Below are 12,002 nucleotides of genomic sequence, written 5' to 3'. Positions count from 1 at the left end.
AGCTCCCTCTTCACCACACCGGTCTGGTCTAATGTCCGCAATACTGCTGACACTGCACCAATCTGCCTGCCAGTCTCGCAAGACCCCAAAATACTTGAATTCCCTCACCTGGGGCAAAGACTTACTCCCCACCCAGAGGGAACAAACCCCGTTTCTTGGAGGAGAAACATGGTCATGGACTTGGAGGTGCTGAACCTTATCCCAATCGCTTTGCACTCAGCTACAAACCGCCCAAATGCCTGCTGGAGGCCAGCCATCCACACATCATCTGAAAAAAGCAGTGAGGAAATTCTGAGGTCACAAAAGAAATAACCCTCTCGAGATCCTGTCCATGAAAATCCCAAACAGAATCAGAAATAAGTTGCAGCCCTGGCGGAGGCAAACATGCCCCTGGAACGAGTCTGCTGTTGTGCTAAGGATGTGAACACAGCTCTCACTTTAGTTATACAGGTACCTGATGGCTCACCGCAGCAGCCCCTGTTCCCCTGTTGGCTGATCTCAGTCGTAATCTCTCTCTGCTTGATGTGGTCGAGCATGGGGAGACTAAAATCACAAATGAAATTGCAGCAGTGTATGTTGTGCTTACATGCCAAACATGAATGCACATGCTAGTGAACACATTTTTCCGCCTGCGGTCAAAACTAAATAAAAGATTGAAACCATCCATTGCTGAAATCCTTATTTAGTAAATATTTGAGTCTGTGTCATTAGTGCATGAGTCCAAGTTGAGCCAGGAGTCCTGAACATAAGGCCTTGACGGACCCTGCTTATAACTCTGCCCCTTTTTCAGTCCTCAGCATTATTTTCTCCCATTAAACAAATGCTAAACTGAGTCAATGCCACCAGTGCCTGCAGACAAATTAGGAAATCAGTAATGGATTCATGCATTAGAAACTCAAGGATTGCAAATGGATTAATCGATTTTTCCTGTTTGGTTAGTGGCATTGATGAATAGTCCATTTATCTGCTTGAGAAACATTTGGGCTGGGATTAAATGAGTTAATTTGTAAAACATTTCTGCATTTTCTTTGCGCAGTTTCCAGGCATAGGCCTGTGTGGTCTTTTGACAGCCTTTTTTAGGAGGACAAACTATGATTTCAGAGCTGTTCGTTGGTTGTCCTTTAGACGGCGGGGATGAGTGATCCGTGCCCTCGAGGCCCTGGCCTGAATTCAAAGTGCTTTTAAACCGTCGGGACTGCTGTGGCTGTTCTCCGTATCGGGCCGAGGAGAGAGCAGCATTTTAATGAGAGAACAGGGGGAAAGCAGAGATAGATGTGCCGCACCAGCACAGACACAAAGCCACGTGCCTCACACTAATCTAGATGTATTCTTTTCTCCTCTGTTGTGCTGACGTCAGCTTTTTCCCAGCTAATGTAAACTCACTTTTTTTCGATGTGCTGAATTGGAGGTGAGGAAAAGTTGCAGCACATTAGGCAGAATTTTCCCAGAGAGTTGTCACTACCAAGAGGCATTGTGTGGGAATAAATGTCTTATCTGCAAAAAGGGAGGGTAAATGTTGATATTTTGGAAGGAGACCAGAGTTTCATCAATGAAGCGACATTTAGGCAAAGCTCCAAAAGTTTATTAATAAAGAACAATGTGCAATTAAAGTGCTTCACAGAAGATATCAAAACATTGTGTCAAAGAGAAAAGAAAAGCATCATAAGAAAGCTTTTAAAATAAATTAAACAAGCCAAAAAAATCATAGAAACAGCTCATGTTTTCAATGCAGGAATCTTTATTGTCCTTTTTCCCATGAAGTTATTATTATTATTAAGTTATTATTACTTATGAAAGTTCAAATTTAAAATCTTTACAATCTGTGTCATCCATTCATGCCATTAATTTGCAAATAATTTTCTTGATAGGCTAACTGAAGGTCAAATCATACAATTAGTTTGGATTGGTCAATAGCCCAAAACCAAAAATGGGGTTTGATGTTTCTTTTCTGTTTAAGGCAAGCAAAGTTTGACAAATTAGTGCTCAGTTTTGATTATTTACTGAGTAATTTCTTAACTTTTGTCTTCTCCACGTAAATGTTTAATTTCCTTGAAATCAGATTTAAAATTATGCCTCTAGAGACGTCATCCAGGCTGATTAGTGATGCTAAATTGCCCGTTGATGTGAGTGCGAGTGTTGCTGCTTGTTTTTTGACTGGCAACCATCCTGCCCTATCTCCTGCCAAATGACTGTTGGGATTTGCTCGAGCCTCCTTACAACTGTGAACAGAATAAGCAGTAACTATAATGAATTGATGGGATGGATGTATTTGTTTTTCTTTCAAAACCTTGGGACTTTTCATCACATGGAACATAAAAATTACAGATACCGCATTCTATAGACGGGCAGGAAGGAAAACTGAAAACAGACAGAAGATAAACAAGTAGAACTAAAGTAAAAAAGGCGAGCTGAGACCAAATTGAGTGCATAAATTCTCCCAGGAAGTGATGTCATTCCTAAATGTGGAGAGAAACTGGGTGCCTGCAGCAGTTGGAGCTCATAGAGCATCATGACTCACCTCTTTCGTCTCTTAATACTCTGCTCTAAACTGACAGCATAGAGACCATTATCAGTGAGGAGCTACACGTTGATCACTGCCTCTGCAGCTCCGAATGAATCTGTTTGGAGAGCTGGATGGATAATAGCACTTTCACAGTGTGTGGATCATTGCATTACTGTCCTTCTGGAGATGAGCTGATAGATGGCTCTGTGGGGAGACATGGAGCTCTAATACTCTGAATCGACACTGTACTCACATTTCAAGGACTGCTTCCTGCTCCTTTTACTCCTGTGTACTACTAAAACAAATACTCTCTTATTGCCTCACTGTGTCTGAAGTTTTCTGTTTATGTGTTTCGATTATTTAAGATACTGTATATGATATTCACCACTGGGCTGAGAACAGAAATTAAACACATTTCTATTATTTTTGTGCTGCTTTTTCTACAAGCTGCTACTGGTGCTATCTGTTCATTGTTGTTTACATCAGGCATTCAGGCCACCAGTTGCCCACCACTGGTTAAGTGGTTAAGACGGAGCGTTTGACCAGGATTGTGGGCCTGAAATATTAGGAATATTAGACATTAGTTTATCTAACTGGTAATTCTGGTGCCAACTATGGAGGGATTTGATTTGAACCACTAAGCAACCTAATTGTGTGCATTCCTTTGTCAGTATAACATTACACAAGCTAACTAAAATTTTTTCTCCATTCGCACTTTAAAATAATGCTAAACCATGCTTTTTCTTCAAAGTGCTTTTGGTGCTATCACTTCACTGTTGTTTACATCAGGATAACATACATCATGATTTTTGTTTTTTTTGTTTGTTTTTTTTTTTAGATTCTTTTAGTGTTTTGGATTCTGCTGAAGTTGTCAGGTGTCGTTTGTTCTGTCTTCTTCGTCCTGTATTTGGGTTTTGATGCTTTGTTTTTCTGTTTGCTTCTACACATGTCAAAGCACTTTGGAAACACATTTTTAAAAGTTCTATACAAATAAAGTCATTGTTATTATTTTTACCTTAGCCAAGGAGGTTATGTGATCGGGTGGGTTTGTTTGTTTATTTGTTTGTTCATTTGTTAGCAGCATAACTCAAAAAGTTGTGGACGGATTTTCAGGAAATTTTCAGGAAATGCCAGAAATGGCATAAGGAAGAACCGATTAGATTTTAGGACTGATCCGGATCACCGTCTGGATCCAGTAATTTTTTAAAGGATTCTTTACTATTGGGAGATAGGGCTAATGGTGGAGGTCTGCGCTGTTATCACTTTACACCAGGAGATGGCGGACATGAGTAACTTCAATCCCAGCAGCATTTTGGGTGTGTTTCTATTCAAAGTGTTGGAGTTTATGAGTTTGAAAGACGCATGCCTGGTCGAGGAGACGAGTCGGAGCGTAACAGAGAGAAAGACAGTGAATTGTAGCGAGAATACTCACAATGCTGGGAGGAATAGAGGAATATTCACCCTCTGCCATGACTTTCAGTTATCCGATGAGACCATGGGTGCTTCCGCCATGACAGTCCACACTTAGCGAAGCCAGTGCTTTGCCTCACCATGTTTTATATGTATTATTATTATTATTATTATAAAGAACATTACAGTAGCATGATGGTAGCCATTAACTGGAGCAACATTGGCTACTAGTGGCGGGTGGCTGCGTTACAGTTTAGACCAGGGATTGGCAACTTTGATATCTGAAAAGGCCACTCAAATTCTGTGTGAGTGCTTGACCAGGATTATGAGCCTGAAATGACAAGAAATATTGGATTTTAGTTCAACTAACTAGTAATTGTGGTGCCGACTGGAGGGGTCTGCAGGGACAAGCAGGAATTTGTGTGATTGCTGCTGAAGTCTTGTTCCTTCCTGCTTTCCTTGCTTTTTATTAAGGCAGCAGACACAGTTTTTATAGTCACGTAAGCATCTTAAGAGTGCACACGATAACTTTAGTTCAGTCTCGTCTAGAGGACTTTTTCCCGTAAGCAAACCTATATTGCATGTCAGCCTGCAGGCCTCTATCTGGGAGTCTTTAGTTGGTGCTGGACAGTCTGGACCATGTTACTATGATGATTTCAAAGTCTGGTGATCAAAACAGTCTTCCTCCTATCTTCACTGAGATTTCCACAGCCCAATAAATGCAAACTCTCAATCAACTCATCTCATTCTCATGCACTCTGCATGCCCCCTCATTGAGAAACAATACATCAGAGGCTTACTCAGCAAAATTACGAACAGCATTGTGATTCCATGAGCAGCATTACACAGATTACTCTGCAGTTTTTTACATCACTGACAGCTTCACTACCGCCCTCCTCTCATCCCTTCTGCTCCTCGTTTGCATCGACAGCGTCTGCATGAAAAACAAGCCATCAGGTTTGACCTACAGACAGCTGCACGTCTATCCTGTCACTGCTGTACGTGATATTGGAGAGTCAGCTACGTATGCCCTGAGCCTCCACGATTTCTTCCTGAGGCAGCATGACGATACTTAAACACATGAGGTTCAGTTGCTGACCTCTACTTTGGAGTTACACTGTTAGCATTTAAGGTTTAAAACCCAGAGCTCTTCCTGACTTCCTCATTGTCACTAGAGCAGAATCACTTTGTAACAGTATTTGACAGCCAAACCTTGAGATCAGCTAACGGGACATTTATAATGAACGATCAGGAGTGTAGGAGTGGAGTCTTTCCTTTTACACATCACAGTGTTTTGATTTTACCCCCTGCAGCCATCACTTACAGTCAGATATCGACGTGTCGTATTCTCCCCCACATCTCATATCGCTGACCACTCTGCACTTCTGACATTGATTTATTGCTTCTTTTCTCCATTATCCATTACCTGCCACACACTCCCAAAGGTGGGGCTGTGTGTAACCAAAGATGGGCTTCACCATCACTCACACACATCTCTGTCAGTCCCCCTCCCCCATACACGCACTCACATGTACGTCTCATTTAAGGGCTTATCGATGTGGCCTCCATGCTACACTCAGTGGGTTTTCCCTCAGAGGAAGGAGTTTGAACATGTCAGTCAGGAGTGATGTGACCTTTTCCTGCAATGGTTGCATTAGATATGATCAATACTTACTATACAGGGAAGGCTTTTCTCATAGAGGAATAGTCTTACTAGTGTAGATGTTAACACTGGCACCAGGCAGTCTGTTCTCTGGGTTATGATAAATTTGATTAACTGGAGATTTATTTATATGGTATTTTACATGCTGCACAGGAGTCTGTCTCTCTGTGTTTCCTTGCCAGTACTGCAGAGTCATTCGGATTTCACTTGAGTATTGTTGCCTTTTAAATCTAAAGCTGTATTATATAACAAGAGCCTTCTTCTTTGTATTTCGTTCTGCAGGGGAGCAATGTGATGGAGGACCAGGACCTGAGAGAGATTGGCATCACCGATCCAAGCCACAGAAAGAAAATTCTTCATGCAGCGCGTTCGTTACCTAAGGTAACAGATCATTGATCATTCTATAAGCATTTGAAGACAGCTGAAAGATATTGAAATAAAATATAAGGAGAATCAAGAAAATGATATTCAGTAAAAATAACAGAAAAGGCAGTGTTTTTACTTGCAAAGCTGCTAAACATTTTAGATCTATTAAAAAACAAATACTTTTGTCAGGAACACTCTCATATATTTAACCATTTTATTACAAAATGGATATACAGTTTTACTTGGCAGAGAAGGCTCTGCTAAAAAGATGCTCCCTGGGTTAGTCAAGCAGCATGTTTTCACTTTCCAGGGAGTGCATGGCTATAAACCCCACATGGATAAATACATTTATGACAATGCATATTGAGTACAATAAAATTAGTTTGCAAGCAATTAATCCATAGTAGCATGAATCTGAATACAAAGGTGCAACAAGCTTTATGCTATAAAGGAGGAGGCTGGGGTGGAGGAGGTTAAGCTTTGCCAGCAGCAGCATGGTGCATTAGCATCAATGCAAGCAGGGATTAATGAGAATAAAAATCTTTTAATACCTGTTTGAGAAAGAAGAGTTATCAGATGTAGAGGACCTCTCTGGTAGTTTGTTCCACAGGTGGTCCATTAGACATAATCTCTTGTCACCAGGTACCTTCACATTGGAACAACTGAAAATGTCCTGTGGTTTGACTGAATTTTATAAAATTTGATTGATTCAAAATAGTAAAAGAATAAAGTCAAATTCTCTGTGCCATTTAAAACCATGATATTAAGGTGTCACACAGGCAAAAAAGAGGCAAGGTGCAGTCCTTTGTGAGTATTCTTTGTGATTTTTAATAGGTTAAATTACCGGTGAGGTCGTCCATGGAGTATAGCCCAAGGGAGGCATTTTTCATAATTAATCTTCAGGTTAGGAAACATGATGAAAAATACTCCTGGATTATGAAATGAAAATTGCTCTTGCAGACATCTGAAGCACACCTTTAAACCATGTGGAAGTAACATTTCAACCCGCCACACTGAAAAGACTTGGTTTATCTAACTGTAACTACAACAGCTATGAGAGGGGGCTCTCTGATTATTGATTTAGCAGACCAACTATCGAGTCAAAGTGTCACCTCTCCAATCACTATGATCTCTATCACTATTTGGATCTCCAATCACAATGTGTTTTATTGCTTCTAATGTTAAATTAGAAGCTGCCATCTGCCTTTATAACAAACTATTGAGGCTGAGAAATTAACATGAAATTAACATGTGTACCACTCTTAAGGCTCCTTTATGGTGTTTTTAGTTGATTATGAAACACACTTAAATTAACACAGATAACTTTTAGTGTGCTGTAAAGCAAATGAGACCATCTGAAACACATTGGATTATTTCTTTTTAGAGTTTTTGCTTACCTGAATCTGCTGTCGGGGGGTACTTGTCAGTGTCAAAATTACACTGCAGACAGCCGTTTCCTTTGAAAATGTTCTCACTGAGGGACTGTCACAAGAAATGACCACACGGGTTCAACACAAGGCAATTCTTCACAAGAGCTTTGGTGCAGTTTCCAAGTACTTGTGCTTTTCTGCACAATTCACTTCCACTGTACCCCACTCTTCAAAGAAATATTGCAGAATATTATATATATATATATATATATATATATAATAAATTAATAAAATAATAATAATAAATAAATATATGTGTGTATGTATATATACTGTATTATTTATTTATTTATTTATTTAATCGTATAAGTACAGGAACACATGAGGAGAACTACTTAACCTTTGTAATATTGCTGACATCCCTTGAATTATTTCACAAATCTAGGCCTTACATGAGAAATACCGCATTAATTATAGAACCCCTCATAATAAAAGGGTCTAGCTGGGGCCAGACAGCTTTTATAAAGTGTATTTTTTGTTCAGAGTTTCACAAAGGAATTATTTCCCTTTTGAACTATGAGATGGTTTAGCTAAATAAGAGACCAAAAGAGATCCAAAACTTTAGATAACTACTAAATATTTAATGAAAAAGGAAAAGAAGAGAGACTTGTCCAAGTGTGATCTGCCTTTGTGCAGAACTGTTCATTTCAATTTCCTCTCCTAGTTGCAGCTGTCAGATTAATCTGTTTGTAAAGTAAAGCTTTAAAATTGTTCTTCAAGCAGACAAAAGACCAACTTTAATGGTGTTTTGTTTTTTGTTTGTTTGTTTTTTTTTGTTTTGTTTTTTTTTTGTCATGTTTAAGTCTGACTTGCTGTATAATTCTAATTCTAACTTATTTCCCTTGACATATGAGCAAATATACATTTATAGAAAAACTGTCTGGATTTCATTCAAAATGTAAGGAAGGGAAATAGGTTTAAAAGCTTAAATTGACAGACAGTCTCTGTATTTTTCCAGGTGAAAGCTCTGGGTTGTGATGGCAGCAGCTCCCTCTCCTCTTGGCTGGAGAATCTGGGCCTGCACGAGTACTTGCACAACTTCCTGGCCAGCGGCTACCGCTCTCTGGACTGTGTCAAAAACCTGTGGGAGCTGGAGATTGTCAACGTGAGTCACAGTGACGTACACGGACCAAAGGGAGTATCAGAGGGTGAAATTAGCTTCACAGAGTGTAAAAGAAAAAGTCAGGAGAAGGGAGAAGTCAGACTGTTTAGTTTTGGTTGGGGAAAGCAGAAGACTCTAAACTTGAAAGAAACATACTAAAATGTCATTAGATAATGTGGACGAAAGCGGAAAGCTTAAATATGCAATGCTAACTATCAATATGACAAGTCTTTGTTAATGGAATAAACCAAAGATGCTGTATTGATAGTTATTTTTAGAAAAGAAGCGTCTTATTTAATGTGGAGGCACAGAACTAAGATGTATGAAGTAAAGCAGCAGCCTCTGTTTCTTGGTCGGAATACAACTTTCTATCACTTTTGCTTCCTGATCTTCTACCCCACACACTCACCAGATTATTTCCTCTTTCCTGTAGGTGCTAAAGATTTCCCTACTTGGTCACAGGAAACGCATCATTGCTTCGTTAGCAGAAAGACCCTACGAGGAGCCTCCAGTGAAACCTCCACGACTGTCTCAGATCAGGGTGAGTTTACTACACCATCACTTTTCAAGTCTGCGTTTTTTTTTAGTGTCCATATTTGGCAGATTTTTATAAAAGATGAATGACAGTCTTTGTTCTTTTATTATGGTAAAACTAACTGTGTCAAACTCTCTAGTGTCAAGACCTTCCTGGATCCCAGTCTTCGTCCCCTCTCAGTCAAATGGAGTCATACTCTGGACGCTCGATGGACCCTCTGCTGCCTGCTGGAGAGTCAGGCAGGAAGAAAGTTCAGGAAAGCGACTATGATGTTAGCCAAAGATATCGTGGTGAACGACACAGATCACATGTATGTCCTGCTTTAATTTTCTCATTTTTACAGGTCTGTGAATTTTATGTTAAGATTCCAACAACTCATAATTTCTCTTTTTCCTCATAGGAAAGGTATGAAGAGCGGCATCGAGAGCCTCGTCTGACCCTCCGGCCGCCCAGCCTTGCAGCGCCATACGCACCAGTCCAGAACTGGCACCATCAGCCTGAGAAGCTCATCTTTGAATCCTGCGCCTATGAAGCAAATGTAATTGAAATCATTTTACATTTCTTCAGAATGTACTTTTAATTTTACATATACAGTGCCTTAAAAAAAGTATTCACCCCCTTGGAGGTTTTACCCGTTTATTAATTTTATAAATCACAGGGATCATGCTTGAACAGCACTTTCAAGTCCAGCCACAAATTCTCTATTGGATTGAGGTCTGGACTTTGACGCAGCCACTCCAGAACATTCACCTTGTTGTCTTTAAACCATTTATGTTTAGGTTTCGCTGTATGTTTCTGGTCATTGTCTTGCTGGAGAAAAAATCTTCTCCCAAGCTTTAGTTCTTTTGCAGTTTGAATAAGATTTTCCTCGAAGTTTTTCCTGTTTTGCTCCATTCATTTTACCCTCTACCTTTACAAAGCTTCCAGGGCCAGCTGCTGAAAAGCATCCCCACAGCATGATGCTGCCACCACCATGCTTCCCAGAGGGGATGGTGTGCTTGGTGTCTGCGAAACATAGTGTATTGTCTAATGGCCAAAAGCACCATTTTGGTCTCTTCAGACCAAAAAAAATTTCTTCTGCTTGACCATGGCGTCACCCACATGCCTTTTGATGAACTCTACTCAAGATTGAATAAGTTTTCTTCAACAGTAGCTTTCTTTTTGCAACTCTTCCATAAAGCTTTGACTGGTGAAGAACCCGAGCAACTGTTGTTTGCAGAGTTTCTCCCATCTCAGCTGCTGAAGCTTGAAACTCCTTCAGAGTAGTCATAGATGTCTTGGTGGCCTCCCTCACTAGTCTCATTCTTACACGGTCTCTCAGTTTGTGAAGACAACCTGATCTAGGCAGATTTACACATGTGCCATATTCCTTCCATTTCTTGGTGATGGATTTAACTGAACTCCGGGGATGTTCAGTGCCTTGTAATGTTTTTTGTGTCCATCCCCTGACTTATACTTTTAAATAACCTTTTCTCTGAGTTTCTTGGCGTGTTTTTTGTTTTCATGGTGTAATGGTAGCCAGGTATGCTGATTAACTCATGACTGGACCTTCCAGACACAGGTGTCTTTATACTTAAATCACCTGAAACACAATCACTGCACTCAGCTGATCCTCATTTTACTAATTGTGAGACTACTAGCACCAACTGGCTGGACCTCTGTTGAATTAGGTCAGTCACTTTTTAAGGGGGTGAATATTTATGCAGTCACTTATTTTATCTTAATATGTTTTTGTGTAATATACATTACTATGAAGAAATCTTTTTTGACTTGACATTTTAAGGTTTCTTGTAATTTTGTGGTCAAAAAAGCCAAATTATATTGACCATGACTGATTTATAAAACAAATAAAAGGTTAAAACTCCAAAGGGTGTGAATCTTTATATAGGCACTGTACCCTAATCTTGCGTTTATCTTCCTCTTCTTGTCTCTTGAAGTACCTCGGTTCCATGCTTATCAAGGATCTCCGGGGTACAGAGTCCACGCAGGATGCCTGTGCCAAAATGCGGGTATGCTAAAGGTTTTTTTCTCCAGATAAAAACACAGAATAATAAAGATAAGGGACTATGAAAGCGTACTGATGTCCCATCTTTGTGGTTTCCTTTTTCCTACAGAGGTCGACAGAACAAATGAGAAAAGTCCCCACCATCGTCCTCTCCATCACCTACAAGGGTGTGAAGTTCATCGATGCAGCAAATAAGGTCAGCTGCTTCATCCATGTTCCATGTTGAAGTCCGTATTTTTAGAACTGCATATCCATCAATGAGGTTATACATCAAGTTTAGCTTAGTAGCGGCAATATGTTTGTTTTATCTATTTTGATAAGCTTCTTTTCCTTTTGCAGAACATCATCGCTGAGCATGAAATCCGTAACATATCATGTGCAGCCCAGGATCCAGAGGACTTGTGCACATTTGCTTATATCACAAAGGACCTGCAAACCAGCCATCACTACTGCCACGTGTTCAGCACAGTTGACGTGGTAAGAAAACGCTTGATGTCTTGTTGTTTTCACTCAAAAAAAAGCAGGTTTATGCATCCCAGAGGGAATTATGTCAGCTTATTCCACCATGATGTGGACTGTGTATCTGTTTTTCTTTTTAAAATAAGCACGATGTAATTACTAAGGATGCAACAACACAATCAGCCCCTAGTTTAATGCATACATCAGTGGTTTTCAGAGTATATTAAATGCACCGAAGACAGGATGCAAAACTGAATATACTGCAATTCACAAGTTATGGACTGTGGATGACATCCTGTGTAATTACTAAGAAGAAAAGTGTTTAACAATCCTCACTTGTGAATCTGAATTCCTCTAGCACCAGCTGGTGTATTTACACTGACTAGATGTGACAGTGTTATCTCTAGACTGGCCTATCTTCCCAAGGTGTCACAGTCCAGTTGGGGTTGATTGCCTCCCTGTGCTACTCCAACCATGATAACTAGCCCTTCATTACTTACCCTGTCCCTTTGGAGATCCGATGATTATC

At 40.0% G+C, this 12,002-nt stretch overlaps 1 protein-coding gene across 8 annotated transcripts in view; it reads left to right on the top strand.

Annotated features, from left to right (window-relative positions):
• The window catches only part of LOC121517207 (ankyrin repeat and SAM domain-containing protein 1A-like), a 129,252-nt gene that overhangs the window by 103,489 nt on the left and 13,761 nt on the right, over positions 1–12,002 (top strand). For all 8 annotated transcript variants that reach the window (XM_041798798.1, XM_041798794.1, XM_041798797.1 and 5 more), the window contains 8 exons: positions 5,859–5,957; positions 8,331–8,477; positions 8,908–9,015; positions 9,149–9,319; positions 9,410–9,547; positions 10,947–11,018; positions 11,124–11,210; positions 11,354–11,491. In XM_041798798.1, the coding sequence (XP_041654732.1) occupies positions 5,859–5,957; positions 8,331–8,477; positions 8,908–9,015; positions 9,149–9,319; positions 9,410–9,547; positions 10,947–11,018; positions 11,124–11,210; positions 11,354–11,491 (960 nt within the window). The remainder of the gene's footprint in view (positions 1–5,858; positions 5,958–8,330; positions 8,478–8,907; positions 9,016–9,148; positions 9,320–9,409; positions 9,548–10,946; positions 11,019–11,123; positions 11,211–11,353; positions 11,492–12,002) is intronic.

The sequence above is a fragment of the Cheilinus undulatus genome, linkage group 11, assembly GCF_018320785.1.
Source record: "Cheilinus undulatus linkage group 11, ASM1832078v1, whole genome shotgun sequence".
Lineage (NCBI taxonomy): Eukaryota > Metazoa > Chordata > Actinopteri > Labriformes > Labridae > Cheilinus > Cheilinus undulatus.
This window is presented reverse-complemented; position numbering and strand designations above follow the sequence as displayed.